The 18390-nt window shown below is 35.1% G+C and overlaps 1 protein-coding gene across 9 annotated transcripts in view; it reads right to left on the bottom strand.

The window, feature by feature from the left end:
• The window catches only part of Hr3 (nuclear hormone receptor 3 ROR-beta), a 234490-nt gene that overhangs the window by 112205 nt on the left and 103895 nt on the right, over positions 1-18390 (bottom strand). The window contains exon 1 of one of the 9 annotated variants that reach the window (XM_074130057.1): positions 1935-2231. The exons of 7 other annotated variants lie outside the window; for them this stretch is intronic. In XM_074130057.1, the coding sequence (XP_073986158.1) occupies positions 1935-2130 (196 nt within the window). In that variant the 5' untranslated portion in view covers positions 2131-2231. Of the gene's footprint in view, positions 1-1934; positions 2232-18390 lie in introns of those variants that run through there. One more of the 9 variants, XM_074130066.1, reaches the window with a different exon arrangement.

Here is an 18390-nt window from a genome sequence, read left to right as displayed (position 1 = left end):
CGATGTATCGAAGAATTTTACTCAAGGCCCAAAAGACGAAACATTTTACTCGGAAAATTTATTATTTTTTTAGGATAGTTTTCCTGGGTCTTTTAGAACAAATAATTTTTCACCAACTATTGTATCTTTTAAATAAAATACGAGTAAAGTGCTCTACTGGAATTCCTAATTCCAGAAAAAACAATCGATAAACTGGAATGACAAATTTCTTTTGATTTCCGTTCCAAAAATGGCTTAATTGATTTCTAATAAATCTACTGCGCTAACTACATATTTCCCTAAAAAATAATCTCGTTCTATTCCTAACACTTTTCTAAAATAAAATTGGTAAAACGACTAAAAAAATCACTACAACCATAACATTTACGCCGTAAATAAGCATTTCCGGTAATGAAAATTTAAAATATAATTTAAATAAACCTTAAACAAGAAATTTTGCTTAAATAATAATCTTTTCGATTACTCAAATTCCAGCTTTGTCAGGTAATCATGATTCATTCTTATTCTGTCAAATTATTTGAACAGCTATAAATACGAGGGTCGTTTAAAAAGTCCGTGCAAAAATAAAAACTACTTAATTTTTTGGGGTAAACCTTTTTTATTTTTCAACATAGTCTCCTTTTAGGCTTATACACTTCGTCCAACGCTGCCCTAGTTTGTTGATCCCTTCCGAAGAATAGGATTTGTCCAAGTCTGAAAAATAGCCATTCGTTTCTGCAATCACCTCCTCGTTTGAATAAAATCTTTTTCCCGCCAGCCATTTCTTCATATTGGGGAACAAATAGTAGTCCGAGGGAGCCAAGTCTGGAGAATAGGGGGGGGATGTGAAACGAGTTGGAACCCTATTTCCATTAATTTTGCGACCACAACTGCTGAGGTGTGAGCTGGTGCGTTGTCGTGATGGAAAAGGACTTTTTTTGTGGGCCAATCGTGGGCGTTTTTCTTGCAGCTCGGTTTTCAAACGGTCCAATAACGATGAATAATATGCACCTGTAATAGTTTTACCCTTTTCCAGATAGTCGATGAGGATTATTCCTTGCGAATCCCAAAAGACAGTCGCCATAATCTTTCCGGCCAAAGGAACGGTCTTCGCCTTTTTTTGGCGCAGATTCCCCCCTTGGTAACCCATTGTTTAGATTGTTCTTTGGTCTCAGGAGTGTAGTGATGTATCCATGTTTCATCCACAGTGACGAAACGACGCCAGTGGTGCTATCTCTCTGACTTTGCACGGACTTTTCAAACGACCCTCGTACGTACGAAGTTCTAATTGGAAGTAAAATGATGAATTATAATAAAATCAAATAAAAAACAAAAAATCCCTAAAACAAAAAAAGAAAATAAAGCAAACCTGCTTTCAAAATAGATGACGCAATAATCGATTAGTAAATCGATGACGTATCAGACGATCTAAAATCGATACGATTAAACAGAATGGTTACAGTATTTTGTGAAATTATTTTTTATAATAATAATTTAAAAAAAACTCTTTTACCACAGTTTACGTAATCAATTTTCAGAAAACGTGTGCAATTGTTACCAACACAAAGGAATTCGAAAAAATAATAAAAATTTTAATTCGCAAAAGGTGGCAACACTTATGCCTCAAACCATCTTTTTTTTAGCTTTTTTTTTTTGTAATTTCTCTTACATATTTAATTTCTATTAAAATTGGGCAGACAATAAATCCGTCAATTGTACTTTAACGGCACATTAGAGCGAAACTTACTCTCCCGAAACTGCTTCAAGAGAGATTCTCTTTTAAATTAAATCTATAAAGCATTGGTGAATACAAAGTTTAATTACATTAGTTTGGAGCTTTCACAATTTTCATTAATAATAATAATATTAATAAAATAGTCAGCGGAAGTAGCCTACGGCATAACAAACCCAATAATAATAAAAAAAATAAAAATAAAAATAAAAAATAAAGCTACCTCGAATAGAATTGGTAGTCTGCGGCTGAGATTGTTCCTGATTGGTTGGCGAGGCGGGAGGGGGTGTGGTACTGGATACATCCTCACCTCTGATTGGCCAATTTTCCGTTCTACTGTTCCGCCCACTCTCCCGCCCAGTATCACCACCACCACCACCACCAAAAAGTTCTTCAAGTGCCGCAGATGCAGCGTCCATTATAATATTGCATTTTTTGTTTTTTTGTTTTTTTTTGTTAAACAAGTTTTCACACAGAAATTAAAAAAAAAAAAAGAAAACTAAAAAGAAAAATGAAGTTGACTAAATGAAAAAAAAAAAAAAATAAAATTCACATTTTCCGGCCACTAATAATGAAAAACATTTTCTAGAATTTCAATACACCTACACTAAGATATTCCACTAGATTTGAATTTTTTGTTTTCACTAAATTTTTCTTTTTTTTTCCAGGTTTTCCAAAAAAAAAAATTAATTTTCCTTAATAATTTTCACCCACACATTATTGAAGTAAGCACTGGAAAAAAACCATAGATGTTGTAATCATAATTGGAAAACAAAAATTTTCCCTTTCTTCACAAACACTTTTCCCGCACTATAAAAAAAAAAAAAAAAAAAAAACTCGGATATAATTCGGAAAACTAAAGAAAAACACTTCCACACCAACAATTCGGGAATACAGGAAGTAAAAAAAAAAAAGAAAAAGGAAATTAATTAGATAAAAACCAAAGCCACTTTCGAGGATTCTATTTCCTACTTGCGAGCCAAAAAAACAAAAAATCTTTTAATGAAAATTATTACGTCACTCAGGAAATATGAATGGAATCCAAAGAATAGGGAACAGTTTAGCCAACCAATCAAAAGAGAGAGAGAGAGAAAATCTTTTCAAGTGGGCAAAACACAGATTAAGTTGTCAGCCAGGTTTTTTTTTTTTTGATGGGTAAAGTATAAATTAAAAAAAAAAAAAAAAAAAATCGATTTTTATATCGATTATCGTCCTCTTATTGATAATACAAATAAATGAATCAGAAATTTTCAAAAAAAAAAAAAAAATTAAGAGAAAGAACGAATTTAGATTAAGCGAAAAACGGAACAGGAAGTAAAAGTACGAACAGAATTCTGTTTTTCAGCCCGCAATAATAATAATAATAATAAAATAAAAGAAAACTTACAGCTGTTTTATTACAAGATTTGGCAACATTGGCCACAAAAATAATATAAAAAAAAGATATATATATATATATATACTCGTATATATATATTTGTATGTATTAGTTCGCTTTAAAAACAGACAAAAAAAAAAGTTTTGTTTGTATATATATATATATATATATGTATGTACATACAGTGTATATATTTAAAAAAAAATAAAAAAATAGTCTATGTATTGGTGTAAGACGGGTGAGTTTAATGACCCTGGGATGTATAAGATCGCAAGATCGCAGCAGCTCTTGGGGGGAGGCACAACAGTATTTTTTTTTTTTTTTTTTTATTTTATCAACTAAAGCACAGTTTTTTCTCTAAATTTTGGGAATTTAATTGGGTTTTCTGTTTCTTTGTTCAAGGAATCACAATTCAGAGTAAATGAGTTTAAAGTTACTTCAAGTACTGATAATGATTAGAAAGAGAGAGAGAGAGAAAGAGAAACGAGAAGGTATATATCTTATAAAACAGGCTTGAGTATTAAAATATTAAATCAATTTAAAACGCGTCATACTTATTTATTTATATATTTTTTTTAAATAGATTTTTATTATTTATTTATTTAAAAGAAGATAAATTGTATATAAAAATGTATATATATATATAAATATATAGATATACAAAAGCTTGGTTTTTATAGAAGAAACTAGAAAGAGAGGGTTCAACGAACTAGCTTGCTTTTTTACACCGTTACATTTTTGTATGTTCGCGCAAGTTTATTTTACTTAAAACAAGTATTTTTACTCAAAAAAAAAAAAAAAATGTACAGTCAAAAAAAAAGAAAAATGAAAAGCAAATAAAAAAAAACAAAATTCACCTTTCAGGACGAAATAATTTGGGGTGGGGGAAGTGGTGAACAAAAAATTTCCTCACGCCAAAAAAAGTGAAGGCCTATTTACGTACTAAAAAAAGAAAAAAAAAAACTAAAAAAGAAAAATAGTTTACACTAAATAAAATAAAATAGAACTAAAAACAACAGTTTTCACAAATTTAAAAAACAATTAAATAAATAATTAAAACTTGACTAAATCAATAAAACAATTTAAAAACCAAAAAAAAAAAGACACCTACTTGATCACTAAAAAAATAAAAAACAAAATTTACACTCGCGCAATCTACATTAAAAATATTAAACTAAACAATTAATTAGTAATGTTTTTAACGAACTTCACAAAATTTTCTGATCCAAAAGTTATGAAATCCTAATTTTTTTTTTTTTTTTTGGAGTGAGGTTGAATTTTCTTATTTTTGTGGGGGGGTGGGCTTAGTGAAAATTAAAGAAAAAAAAAAGGGGAATGGGATACACACACACACACACACACACACGAACACACACTCACAAAAAGTATTTTTTTTTTTTTTTTTTTTTTTTTTTTTTTTAAAAAGAGGGGATAGACAAAATTTTTTTTCTAAAAAGGGGAAGAATGAGGGGAATGATCCGAGAAAAAAAAAAAAGGAGGAGAACGCAAATTTAAAAAAATTAAAATAAAAAAGGAAATAATTTTTTTCGAAACGACAGGCTGGCCGAACTGTTTAAGTGAACGCACAACACTGTACACCGACAGAACTCCTTCCCAGTTCAACGACCGGCGTAGCCTAGTGACGAAACATAACGGATGGTGCCGATCTTTTACGAACTTACACGATTCATATGTTATGCAATATTTTTCCTTTTTTTTTATTCTTTGTATATATGTATATGATATATATATTATGTTTTTTGTATATACAAGAGTATTTAAGGCGCGACAACATTTGAGGTTATTTGAGCCGCCGTGAGCTTATTTTTAGTGCACACTGCCCGCCGCCTCCTTGATTAGTGTTCTCTCGTTATAGTACAGCACTGTCCACTGTAAGAAGCTCCCTATAAAGTGAAAAAATTTAATGGGCCAACCACTGGATTCGAACCTGTGATCTGCGCATTTCAATCCAGTATTGGCTAAACCAGTGGTCGGTAAAGTGCGGCTCCAGAGCCGCATGTGGCTCTTTGGCTCCTTAATTGCGGCTCTGGCACTTAAATTAGGTAATAAATAGGTAATTAAAATTTTATATTGTTGTAAAAATACTTAACGTACATCCGAGTTTAATTTTATTAGTTTTCGTAAACGTAAACACAAACCATGTACAAGCTATCGGCTGAAATTGTTCGTATGTTATAGCAGGTTTCAGGAATTTAAAAACAGCAGAGCAACTTTAGCATTTGTCAAAAATCCTCTTAATGCTACGATAACCGAGTTGAAATTTTCTCCTTTTGAAATTTACCATTGGTAGCTTTGAAATACAATTGCTGGATTTAAAAAAACAAGGAGATATTGGCGCTCTAAATTCGAACGTCTTTGCGTTGAATTAGAAATATTGGAGAAGAAAAAATGTGATCTTAGTTCACAACACAAGTGGGGTCTGCTTTGAATGACCTGGAGAAGGAAGATATGATCATTTTCAACGTTTGGGAATAGTATTCCTGACTCTTACGCTCGCGTTTGCTGTTCTTTCCCTTTTCGGTTCTACATATATATGCGAACAATCTTTTTCAAGCATGAACATTATCAAGAGTAAACTGAGAAGTGGTCTTATTGATGAGAACTTGGAATCATGCCTAAAATTAAAAACAACATACAAACCTGACTTACTCAAACCTTCCAAGGAGATGCAAGCACATTGTTCGCATTAATAAATATTTATTAAGTATGAAATTTAGTTTTATTTAGTGTACTACTTATTTAGTGTAATAAAAGTTTACTAAACAAGCAGATTTGGCTCCCAATTTTTTTAAAATCGTTGTAATGTTCATATTTGCCTCTTTGGCTAATAAGTTTGCCGACCACTGGGCTAGACAATTCAACTGATTCGTTCCCTCATACACCTCGAGAGAGAGAGAGAGAGAGAGAGAGAGAGAGAGAGAGTGAGAGATCAGTCGCATTTTTTTATTTTTATTTATTTATTTATTTTTTTAAATTGTTAATCAAGAAAAAATTTAATTTTGATGAGAAATTTAAAGAAGCTTTTCCACCCCCCAAAAAATAGTTCTTCTGTCAGTTACCATCACATTTTTGGGAGCTTAGCAACAAAACAATTTCCGCTTAAAAACACAATTTCCTTTTGACGTAATCGTAACTTTTGCTGAAAAACAAAAGAAAAAAGAAAATTCTATTTTAGCTTTTGAAAATTCAATAAACAGAAAATGAAAATGATATAAAAAGGGAAAATATTTTTTGAAGATAAATTAAATCCTGATAAGTGTATTATATAGCATTTATATTGATAATTAAAAAATATTTATTTATTTTTTAATTAAAAAAAAAGAAGAAGCAAAAATCAACAAATTAATTCAAAATTAGGTCACCACTAATGGCCGGCCATCTTCCATTTAATTAAAAAAATTTCTTGATTAGCTCTGGATTCAAAAAAAATTAATAATAATAATTAAAAGATGTTATTAATTATTTGAAATTTTGATTACTTCCTGTCAGTGCCACATCTTCTTTATATCTTAGACCAGATTTTAGTTACCAAATTATAAGGCTGTCTACAACTTAAATAAATTCCCCCAAACCTCTTCAAGTTAACAAACATCTTGCCTTGTAAGCCGCTGATGACGTGGCCTTTTTTACACGTCATCTATGGAGAATGGACACCAATCACCAACAGGACTTTTACTTCTTACAATAGACAGACTAACCAAAATTCTGCACTGAGAGGAAAATTAAAACAAAACCACGATAAGACTAACGCTATACTCTACACCCAAACGTAGACCCTCCTTTAATCGACATATCAGACATAATAATACAGTGGTAGCTCGGTTTTTGAACGATTTGACTTTCGAACGAATCGGTATTCGACCAAGAAATTTGAGAAAATGTTTTCCTGAAATGCGAACAAATATTTGGAACTCGGAACACCCGAGATGAGCCGAGTTGTTTTTATATATTTACACTTTTAGATCTTATTTCTTGTTTAGATACATGTTTTTACATAAAATATAAAAAATTAGGCCAGTAAAATTTCCGGAACGAATTGTGCTCGAGAACCGAGGTACCACTGTACTCTGATCCCATGGTCTACCCACGTTAAGTACTTAGGCCCTAACTTTGGACAACAAACCGACTTCCACTATAAACGTTCAGGACAAAGTAAACTCAGGCAAACTGGACTAGTAAGGCTATTATTTCCTCTACTCTAGACGTGACTCCAAAATGACTGTGGACCATCAAACTCCTCCTCTACAAAGTAGTCATTAGGCCGACGTTGCTCTACGCCAGGCACCGCCTTGGAGCCTGGACTTCTTGTAGTAAGTAACAACAAAGAAACTCCAAAAACAACACAAAACAAATTTCTGGAGACTCGCAACAGACTCTCTCCACGACGCACTAGAATTTACTCACTCCACGGAGACTGCGTCCATTATCCCCAGGTACACTCCTATATCCAAAATTGTCTACTCAAACTCCTTTCTATCCTAGACTGCCATCCTAATCCACTATGCCGCGACATAGTCTCCTACAGATCCTTCTATTCCCTTACAGACACAAAAGATTAAAACAGATACTCCTCTAACTCTCTACACATTGTGGTACTGGGTTCGATTCAAGGTCTTAGGCCTTGGATTTTATTTAATAGTTAATAAAAGAAATGTACAGTAAATTATGTTTGCTAGTCGCTACGATAGAAGAGCGGTTAGAGGCTAGACCCGCAAAGCTAAGATGTATTGCGGTACTAGGCTATATTCCCCGGTCTATACCTTTAATGGTTAATATCAGAAATTTGCAGTAAAGTATGTTTGCTAGTCGCCACGGTAGCCGAGCGGTTAGAGGCTAGACCCGCAAAGCTAAGATGGATTGCGGTACTAGGCTATATTCCCCGGTCTATACCTTTAATAGTTAATATCAGAAATTTGCAGTAAAGTATGTTTGCTAGTCGCCACGGTAGCCGAGCGGTTAGAGGCTAGACCCGCAAAGCTAAGATGGATTGCGGTACTAGGCTATATTCCCCGGTCTATACCTTTAATGGTTAATATGAGAAATTTGCAGTAAAGTATGTTTGATAGTCGCCACGGTAGCCGAGCGGTTAGAGGCTAGACCCGCAAAGCTAAGATGTATTGCAGTACTATGCTATATTCCCCTGTCTATACCTTTAATGGTTAATATGAGAAATTTGCAGTAAATTATGTTTGCTAGTCACCACGGTAGCCGAGCGGTTAGAGGCTAGACCCGCAAAGCTAAGATGTATTGCGGTACTAGGCTATATTCCCCGATCTATACCATTATTGGTTAATATGAGAAATTTGCAGTAAAGTATGTTTGCTAGTCGCGACGATAGCCGAGCGGTTAGAGGCTAGACCCGCAAAGCTAAGATGGATTGCGGTACTATGCTATATTCCCCTGTCTATACCTTTAATGGTTAATTTGAGAAATTTGCAGTAAATTATGTTTGCTAGTCGCCACGGTAGCCGAGCGGTTAGAGGCTAGACCCGCAAAGCTAAGATGTATTGCGGTACTAGGCTATATTCCCCGATCTATACCATTATTGGTTAATATGAGAAATTTGCAGTAAATTATGTTTGCTAGTCGCCACGGTAGCCGAGCGGTTAGAGGCTAGACCCGCAAAGCTAAGATGTATTGCGGTACTAGGCTATATTCCCCGATCTATACCATTATTGGTTAATATGAGGAATTTGCAGTAAAGTATGTTTGCTAGTCGCCACGGTAGCCGAGCGGTTAGAGGCTAGACCCGCAAAGCTAAGATGGATTGCGGTACTATGCTATATTCCCCTGTCTATACCTTTAATGGTTAATATGAGAAATTTGCAGTAAATTATGTTTGCTAGTCGCCACGGTAGCCGAGCGGTTAGAGGCTAGACCCGCAAAGCTAAGATGTATTGCAGTACTATGCTATATTCCCCTGTCTATACCTTTAATGGTTAATATGAGAAATTTGCAGTAAATTATGTTTGCTAGTCACCACGGTAGCCGAGCGGTTAGAGGCTAGACCCGCAAAGCTAAGATGTATTGCGGTACTAGGCTATATTCCCCGATCTATACCATTATTGGTTAATATGAGAAATTTGCAGTAAAGTATGTTTGCTAGTCGCGACGATAGCCGAGCGGTTAGAGGCTAGACCTGCAAAGCTAAGATGTATTGCGGTACTAGGCTAATGGTTAATATGAGGAATTTGCAGTAAAGTATGTTTGATAGTCGCCTCCGTTCTCGACACCTAATTGGTAGTTGGATCTAAGCCCCGCCTGAAAAAATAGGCGATTATTGTACTTTACTTTACTAACTCTCTAAACACTCTCTTGAAGAGTGTAACGAATTTTTTCCTTACGTCCCAGGAAATGCAGGTGAAAAGTCGATATGTAGACAGCTGATAGCTGGAAATGCTTTCCTTACCCAGTCCAGTAGCTGGAGAAAGTGACGACTCTTATCAGCTGGATTGTGCGCACATAAATATTTGATTGTAAAAGTGTGATAAGAAGCTGAAGAGTGGGGGAATATGAGCATGATAGTACAGAACGACTGACAGACATTCTGACAGTGATGCACACACATCATGCACCATTATATTTGATAACGAGAAATAATAATGGTAAAAATAAATTCAAAATGAACATTATAAATTATGTGAATCATTGGACGAGAGATCAGCGGAAATCACGGAAGTTGGGTTGAACTTATCAATCGTTACTTAACGATTTATCTATAGCTTCCGTTCCGCCATTTTTTTTTGCTAAAAATAATTTATTTATTTTTTATCAGGATTTCCTTTTGGAATCTGATAGGAGCTTGATAAAAAGGCGTATTTAGTTGGTGATAACAGTCCTGATCAGTGCATAACCTTACCTAGCGTAATCAATCAGCTGGGAACAACAATAATTTTTACACTAACTTCTCTTCTACTAGTAAGTAAGGTATTATTGTAATCGTACAGGTTTTTCTTTTTATAACGGAAATACCCGTTTTTATGTTCGCTAAACCGGATGAAGAAGTTTTTTTTTTGGACAAACTAGTCCAACTCTCTGCTCGTATGAGTGAGTCCACCACCATAACACAAAGAAAGATGTGCAGCAAGTTTGTGGCAGCAGAGAGGATGCCACAACATGTTTTTGGGGTCAAAAAAAAAATGAGATAAACCGGAAGTATCATTTTATTTCGGTTTTTTTTGTAAAAGGATTTTTTTTTTCACGAAAACTGGTAATTGTACTTACGTAATCGGAAAAACTATTCCTGGAAAAATTCAATTATGGCTTTCCTTCACTTTTAGAATTTTCTTTACACATCCTAAATACTACTAAATAAAATATCTTTTACCCATTTTTTCTTCCCAAAAATACCAAATTAATGAGATCTACTGTAAAAATGTACCAAAATATGTAAAAGTCACAGATCTACATAAGTACGACTAGATCAGGGGGTCGCCAAACTTTTTTTTTGATCAAGGACCCCTTATATAATAGTTTTTCAGAAATCTCCAACAGACCCCCATCATAATAGTAATTTTCAGTTAATTAAAAATAAAACTATCAGGGTACTGTGTTTGTACATTTACGAGTAGATTTATGATTTTTAAACATTTATTAAAGTAATTTTACATTGTGTAACCACAAGTATGCTACCTAGGACTGTACATATTTAGACAATCGACTTACATGGAACCCACTCACTAGACTGAAAAGACAAGAACTCAATAGCTACGAAGACTGATTAGGGCGGAGATCAGCCATGAACGTATAGAACAAACTGACTCTATACAAGACACTACTAAGACCCATTTGGACCTACGGAGCTGAGCTGTAGGGCTCTGCGAAACCTTTCAACATCCAAAGAATCCAATCCTTTCAATTTAAAGTCATTCGGCATATCTGTAAAAACGCTCCTTATTATGAATCCAATTTAACCCCTCCACACAGACCTCAATATCCCTTTTGTCAATGACCTAATACATTCTCGGCTTCCTTAATTTCCATAATAGCTCTAACCATACATCCTAATCCCAACAGCACAAGCCTTATCCACAACACAGCCCATACCGACAGCAGTCCTCCACGACGCCTGAAAAGACGTTGGCCCCTGCGGCCTTGTACCAATTTCGTAAACTTCCTTCCAACCTCTAGAGAGTTCCAGCATTGGCTGGCTCCTCTCAGCATGCCTTCCCCGATAGTGGCGCTGGATCCACTAGGATTCAGCCTACAATCTGCGTCTGACTCAATTAAGCACACATTTACTTGATGCATATGTATACGTGTATATGTACAGGTTGTAAATAAATAAATAAAACATTGTGTAACAAATAGTTTTATGAAAAATATCTTAATATTTATTAAATAATAAGTAATTATAAATAAGTAAAGTGACTACGAGTACAGTATTGCTTCTTAATTAAATGAGTTGAGTGTGCCTGGTGTTTCTTTGCAAGGTTCTCGCTATATTGGGTTCGAAATTGTTTTTCCTTCGACACCCTGGCTTAGTTCGACCCCCCCCCCCCTACTTTTGTTAAATAGACCCCTGGGGGAGGTCTATACAAACCACTTTGGCGACCTCTGCACTATACCACATGAGCCATTTTCAAGAAACACAAAATAAATAAAAACAAACAGGAAAAATCAATTCAGTAAAAGGGAACTTCCGATTGGTAATTTTTCTCGAAAATAATATCGCATCTTATTGTGACGCGTAAAGTAATTAAAAAAGAAAACGGGTTCGAATCCAGCTGCTGACCCTTTAGATTTTCTCTTCCTATGAGCTTCTTACAGCTCACTGTCCGGAGAAGGACATTGTTGCCTGTAACGAGAGAACACTGTCCGGAGGCCGGCAGTGCACTGAAAAAAGCTCCGGGCGCCAATAACCTTAGTTGTTGACGCGCCTTAAATCATAAAAAAAAAAAAGTGCTTTTCTGGTCTGCGAAATATGATTTCCGGAGGCCGTAGTAAGATTCGAGAGTTTATAACTCGCCAAAAAAAAGAAAAGAAAAGCGCAATGAATAATAAAGTCGAAGTTCAATTGGTCGGTTATCACAGCTGATTTACAGCTGATTAAAACACGTATTAATCGAAATTTACAAATTGCATGTAGGTAAAAAGGAAATCCGATAATTAGATAAGCAAATGAAAGCAGTTATTGCACCATAGTTGCATTAGTAATGATAATTCATTAACTAATTTCAAGATGACATTTAATTTAAAAAAAAAAAAAAAAATACCAGATTCTAAAAAAGTAAGACAAAATTTAAACTGAATTCATATAAAGTTGCAAAACCTGAACTACAACACAACCTGTTCAAACCTGTTTCTTGAAATGTAAATATGGAGAAGAGATACATGCCTTTAGGATTAGTTTTGCTATTAGTACCTTCATTAAAAACTATCTGTTGCCGATGGTTGTGGGAGGGGGTAAACTATCGTCACTATTTTCCAAAATTCTATTGACGACTTCCTACCAATGGGTAATGAATAAGGAACGGATTTTTATGTATTTAAAAATGCCAAATATTTAATTAAAATATGCATTTATTTTCGTCAATTATGTGGAAAATATGTGATTTTCTTAAAATATTTTCTGGAATATTTAAGTAAATGGACATTTTTTTTATGAAAATGGAATTTTTTTTGGGGGGGGGCAAGTTATACAAGAAAATAAAATTTTTACAATTTATAATAATTTATTAGGAACAAAATAATTTGTTTTTACAAGTTATAATGATTTATACAACAAAGAACATTTTTACTATTTATAAAAAGATGTGTTAAATTTTCAATTTTGAAAACTTCACTCTTCGAAATTGTTTGCAACCACATGAAATTTCAAATGTTGGAACGTAAAGTGACGAAGATCTGGGCGTAAGATGGACTTGTAACGACTAAAAGATCATTCAACATCTACAGATGTTATAGGTGCCTTGCTGAAAGAAGTTATCTCGTTGGTTGTAAAGGGTTCACGATGTTCTGAGGTGATTTCTGTTCCACTGATAATATCAGAAATCTGGCAGATGGTCTCCCACCCTTTGTTCTTGCTCAGTACTTCTACCAGTTTTGATCTGATCAGATCTTCCTTACTCCCAGGTATTCCTTCCACCTTTACGATGACTTTTTTTTAACGTTGGACACGTTTTCTATCAGTCGAATATTTTGGGACTCAAGTTGGGTAATGGGCTTGTGCAAGAAATACGCAATAATTGTCAGAAATGAATGCAAGGTCGTTCCTTAAATTAGATTTCTCGAATAAAGACTTGGCTGTATTTATCGCTACTGCTTCGTCTTCGAGATGTGAAAGGACATTCTTGATTTTATTGTAGTTTTCATAGTAATACTGAGCTGCTTCCAGCCAAGTACCCCATCTTGTCAATATTGGTTCTGGTGGAAGGCACAAGTTCACAGTTCCTGTCAACCACCTCCCAGTTATGAAAATATGCCCAAAATGAAAAATATGTACATATTTTGATTAAATATGTAGAAATATTTAATTATTTTAATCAAATATGTATAAATATGAGATAACATCCAAATATGTGGAAATATGTGAAATAAAAGTAGACTCAAACGGCTTAAAAAGTGTCAGTATGAATACTTCTAGTTGAAAAACGTCTGTAAATTGCCTAGAAAAAAATATGTAAATACATAAGAATCCGTTCCCTAGTTATGAAGATTAACCGCCGTGATCAAAAGAGAACCCTGTTTTCAGGTCAAAATGTTTTCTTCAAATTGGTGACATTATTTTTAATCAAATCTGGTGTTAACACTAAAACGACTATTTATTATTGCAATTTTCGTAATTTAACTTTAGCACTAAAAATTAGTTGGCAATTATACAGGGTGATCCATTTAAAACGCACCGATCGTTAATAACTTTTTAGGAAAGCGGAATTTCGAAAAAACCCACGAAGTAAACTATATGTTTTTTTTTTTGGGCCTAGTTTTTCAAATTTTCTAGCCCCCAATGCTGTATCTTCATTTTTGGCGAAGTTACGGCCAAAAACCTGATTGGGGTTTCATAAGGACCCCAATATTATCATAAGGATATTTAAGATCACAAAGTTACAATTTTATCTTATTCGTGATCGGTTTTCAATAATAATTTTCCACCAGAAATACACCAGTTTTGGGGGGGGTCCTCTGTCTGGAAAAAAAGAAAAATGTTATTGGTGAAGCAAGGAAACAAAAATTAATAATAATTGAAGATTTTAGGGGGAAAGCTATGCGGTTAGCGTATTGGATTCCCAAGCGGAGGTCCCGGGTTCGAATTGCAGCTGCTGTGGCCCGTTAGATTTTTCTCTTCCCAGGAGCTTCTTAACAGTTCACTGTCCGGTGAAGGACATTGTTGTCTGTAACGAGAGAACACTGACCGGAGGCCGGGGCAGTGCACTGAAAAAAAGCTCCGAGCGCCACAATAACCTTAGATGTTTGACACGCCTTAAATCATAAAAAAAAAAAAAAAAAATATGAAGATTTTAAAACATGTAGTGTAGTGTAATGGTTGTGGGTGAGTCAGGGATAAATTTGTTTTATCATCAAATAAAAACAACCATTCACATCATTTTAATGCAAGACTTGACCTATGATTAGGGTAAGAATATGTTGCCCCTGGGGTGATCAAGAGCGTGGTTTTGTAAGTGGTAGATCGAATCCCTCGTATGACATTTTAATTAAAAAAAAAAGAAAAAAAGTATTATGACGTATTAAGTATGAATGACTGAAAGATTCTGCGTGTTTTTGATTATTGATTATTCCATTCATGCCATATACAAACGGACAACCCGACAGACAGTGATGCTGGCATTCGCTCGCCAGTCTCTGTAAAAGCTACTTTGTTTTTAGACCGAGAGAATCTTTAAAGGGGACATTTCCGGTACGGAATAAATATCAGAAGTTTGACCCAATCACAAACCTTCTTTTGGCTCCTCAGTGTGTGTATGTATTTAGTAGGAAGTTACTGCTGCTTCCGGTGGACAGTTTTTCTTTAAACTTCCAAATTTCCGGTACAAATGTAACCTTCATGTAACCTTAAGTATCCATCTTTTATCTCTGGATTGCTCTTAATCAGAATTTTGTCCATGTTAACTAAACTAATAACTGTTTTTCAAATTCTAAGAAAATCGTACGTAAAAATCAAAAAATTCAATGTAAATATATAATAATAAGTGAAATAGGAAACTATTTAAAAAATGTCTTGCATTCGTTCAGTTTGCGAGCGGCGTTCATAAATAAATTGATAGCAATATAAAAAAAAAAATATCAAATTTCCAGATTTGAGAAAACTTTCAAAATATTTCTAATAAAAATCCTCAAACAGGAAATAATAGTTGCTTTTTTAGAGAGCCATGCGGGCAGTAAAGCGGAAGACGTGGTTAATCGATACAAAGAGGGTGATTAATCGATACAAAGAGGTTAGAAACAAAGAGAACTTGTAATTAAAGAAGTTTACGTCAATAATTGTTCCATTTTATAAATAATTGATCTGTTTTTTTTTACGTCACATATCCTACCTAGTTACTCAATTTTTTAAGCGGTAGGTTAAATTTAGCAGAAGAATTGGAAAAAAAAAAAAATGCATTCAAAAAAATGGCAAAATAGGTAAATACAATACGAGGGTCGTTTGAAAAGTCCGTGCAAAAATAAAAACTACTTAATTTTTTGGGGTAAACCTTTTTTATTTTTCAACATAGTCTCCTTTTAGGCTTATACACTTCGTCCAACGCTGCTCTAGTTTGTTGATCCCTTCCGAATAATAGGATTTGTCCAAGTCTGAAAAATAGCCATTCCTTTCTGCAATCACCTTCTCGTTTGAATAAAATCTTTTTCCCGCCAGCCATTTTTTCATATTGGGGAACAAATAGTAGTCCGAGGGAGCCAAGTCTGGAGAATAGGGGGGGATGTGAAACGAGTTGGAACCCTATTTCCATTAATTTTGCGACCACAACTGCTGAGGTGTGAGCTGGTGCGTTGTCGTGATGGAAAAAGAACTTTTTTTGTGGGCCAATCGTGGGCGTTTTTCTTGCAGCTCGGTTTTCAAACGGTCCAATAACGATGAATAATATGCACCTGTAATAGTTTTACCCTTTTCCAGATAGTCGATGAGGATTATTCCTTGCGAATCTCAAAAGACAGTCGCCATAATCTTTCCGGCCCGAAGGAACGGTCTTCGCCTTTTTTTTGGCGCAGATTCCCCCTTGGTAACCCATTGTTTAGATTGTTCTTTGGTCTCAGGAGTGTAGTGATGTATCCATGTTTCATCCACAGTGACGAAACGACGCTTAAAGTCCTGCGGATTCTTCTGGAACAGCTGCAAACCGTCCTTGCAACACTTCACACGATTTCATTTTTGGTCAAGCGTGAGCAATCGCGGCACCCATCTTGCGGATAGCTTTGTCATGTCCAAATGTTGATGCAAAATATTATGTACCCGTTCATTCTAGATGCCCACAGCACTAGCAATCTCACGCATCTTCACTCTTCTGTCATCCATCACCATATCATGGATTTTATCAATGATTTCTGGAGTAGTAACCTCAACAGGGCGTCCGGAACGTTCAGCGTCACTTGTGCCCATATGGCCACTCCGAAAATTTTGAAACCACTTATAAACTGTTCTAATCGAAGGTGCAGAGTCACCATAATATTTATCAAGCTTCTCTTTAGTCTCCTGAGGCGTTTTGCCTTTCATAAAGTAGTGTTTAATCAACACACGAAATTCTTTTACGTCCATTTTTTGAAAATCACTCGACTTCCTCGATTCAAACGAATGCCAAACACAAAGAAATAGACCGATCTGGCTGAAACTTGGTGTGTGTTCTTCCAAGAGATGCTACTAACTAAACATAACCTCGATACGCGCCAGTGGTGCTATCTCTCTGACTTTGCACGGACTTTTCAAACGACCCTCGTAGCTGCGGCGGATGGGGGAAAGAGATGTTTTTATTTGTAAGAGTGGGGGTAAAGCTTAGCTTACGACACCTAAATGACGATAGAAATGAATAAACGATAATCGTTTCTTATTTATTTATTTTTTATTATTTTTTTTTGAAGGCGTTTTTACATATCAAATGGGATAACCTGGAATATTTCTGCTGAGCAATTTTCTAATGTTGGCGTATCCCTGGTGTCCAGAACAGGAACTAGACAAAAATCCAGAGTACACTGCTCTCCCTCAGCGGAGAGGCTTCTGGCAGCTAAGGTGCCCTGGATGTTAGCTAACATTTATTTAGATTTCCATCTCTAAAAGACGTGGCCAATGAAAATAGTATAATTTTGAATCAACCATTTCCGGCCATTTTAGGAGGACCCTAGAATACAATGAAACCTAGATTCAGTTTTTTTTTTTTTTCTTTGTGACGTAGTAGCACTTCTAGGACTTTCCTATATTTCTAGGTGGTACGATTTTTAATGCTGTTGGTGAAAATTCAAAAATTCCTGGAGTGTCTACTTCATAGCCATAGAGAAAATATGCTGGAAAATATTAATTTTTTTGTATATTTAAATATTTAGAGAAGTCTTTTCCACGGGAACCAAACCGGAAGTCAGCAACCATCAAAAAATATATTCAAATTAACTACTACTAAAACGCGCCTTTAGGAATGAATGGTAAGCTTTTTCATCATGTGGTGTAGGAAGACAAATAACCGGAAACGTTCCAAGATATAGCCAGTATTGCCAAAATACTGTTATCAATTATAAAAAACAAAAAAAGCAAAAGAAGATTGAAGACAATAAAATGGGCAGCAGAGTGCACGATGGAAGTGAGTGGCGTCCCCCCTACACCGCCCCCCACCCGTCTTACCAACATTGAAGGAAAAGCAAACTGTTGACACAGTTCTGCCAACTCCTCAAATGAGCCAACTAATTGAATAGCCTTTTTCTTTTGTTTATTATAGTAAGAGTACAAACAATTTGGCGCCAGATGAAGTGTACTCGTGACAGACATGGTTCAGCCTGTCCATACATGCACGCATGCGCTCTCTATTCTAAAGAGAGAGAGAGAGAGAGGAGAGATCGAGAGAGGAGAGAGAGCAAGGAATTTCCTTCTAATATGGTCAAAAACGTTCGGTCCCTTAATCACCAACCACCAAACTCTCCATCCTGCACTAAATTTAATTACGCAACGTTTTATCAGCGGAAATAAACCATGTTTTCATCGGCCTTACGCTTGCTTCCGGTACTTTCTGGAATTTTCGCTTTTCACTCAAGTAAATAAAGAAAAAGGGCAGAAAATGATTGCTGGTTGAAGAAAGGTTGGACCACCAACCAGCCAGAAGGAAGTCGAAGAACGAGTCCA

This window comes from Rhodnius prolixus, unplaced genomic scaffold, assembly GCF_049639745.1.
Source record: "Rhodnius prolixus isolate KJV_2025 unplaced genomic scaffold, Rpr scaffold_33, whole genome shotgun sequence".
In the NCBI taxonomy this organism is placed as follows: domain Eukaryota; kingdom Metazoa; phylum Arthropoda; class Insecta; order Hemiptera; family Reduviidae; genus Rhodnius; species Rhodnius prolixus.
The sequence above is the reverse complement of the archived record's forward strand: the minus strand, read 5'-3'. Positions and strand labels throughout refer to the sequence as shown.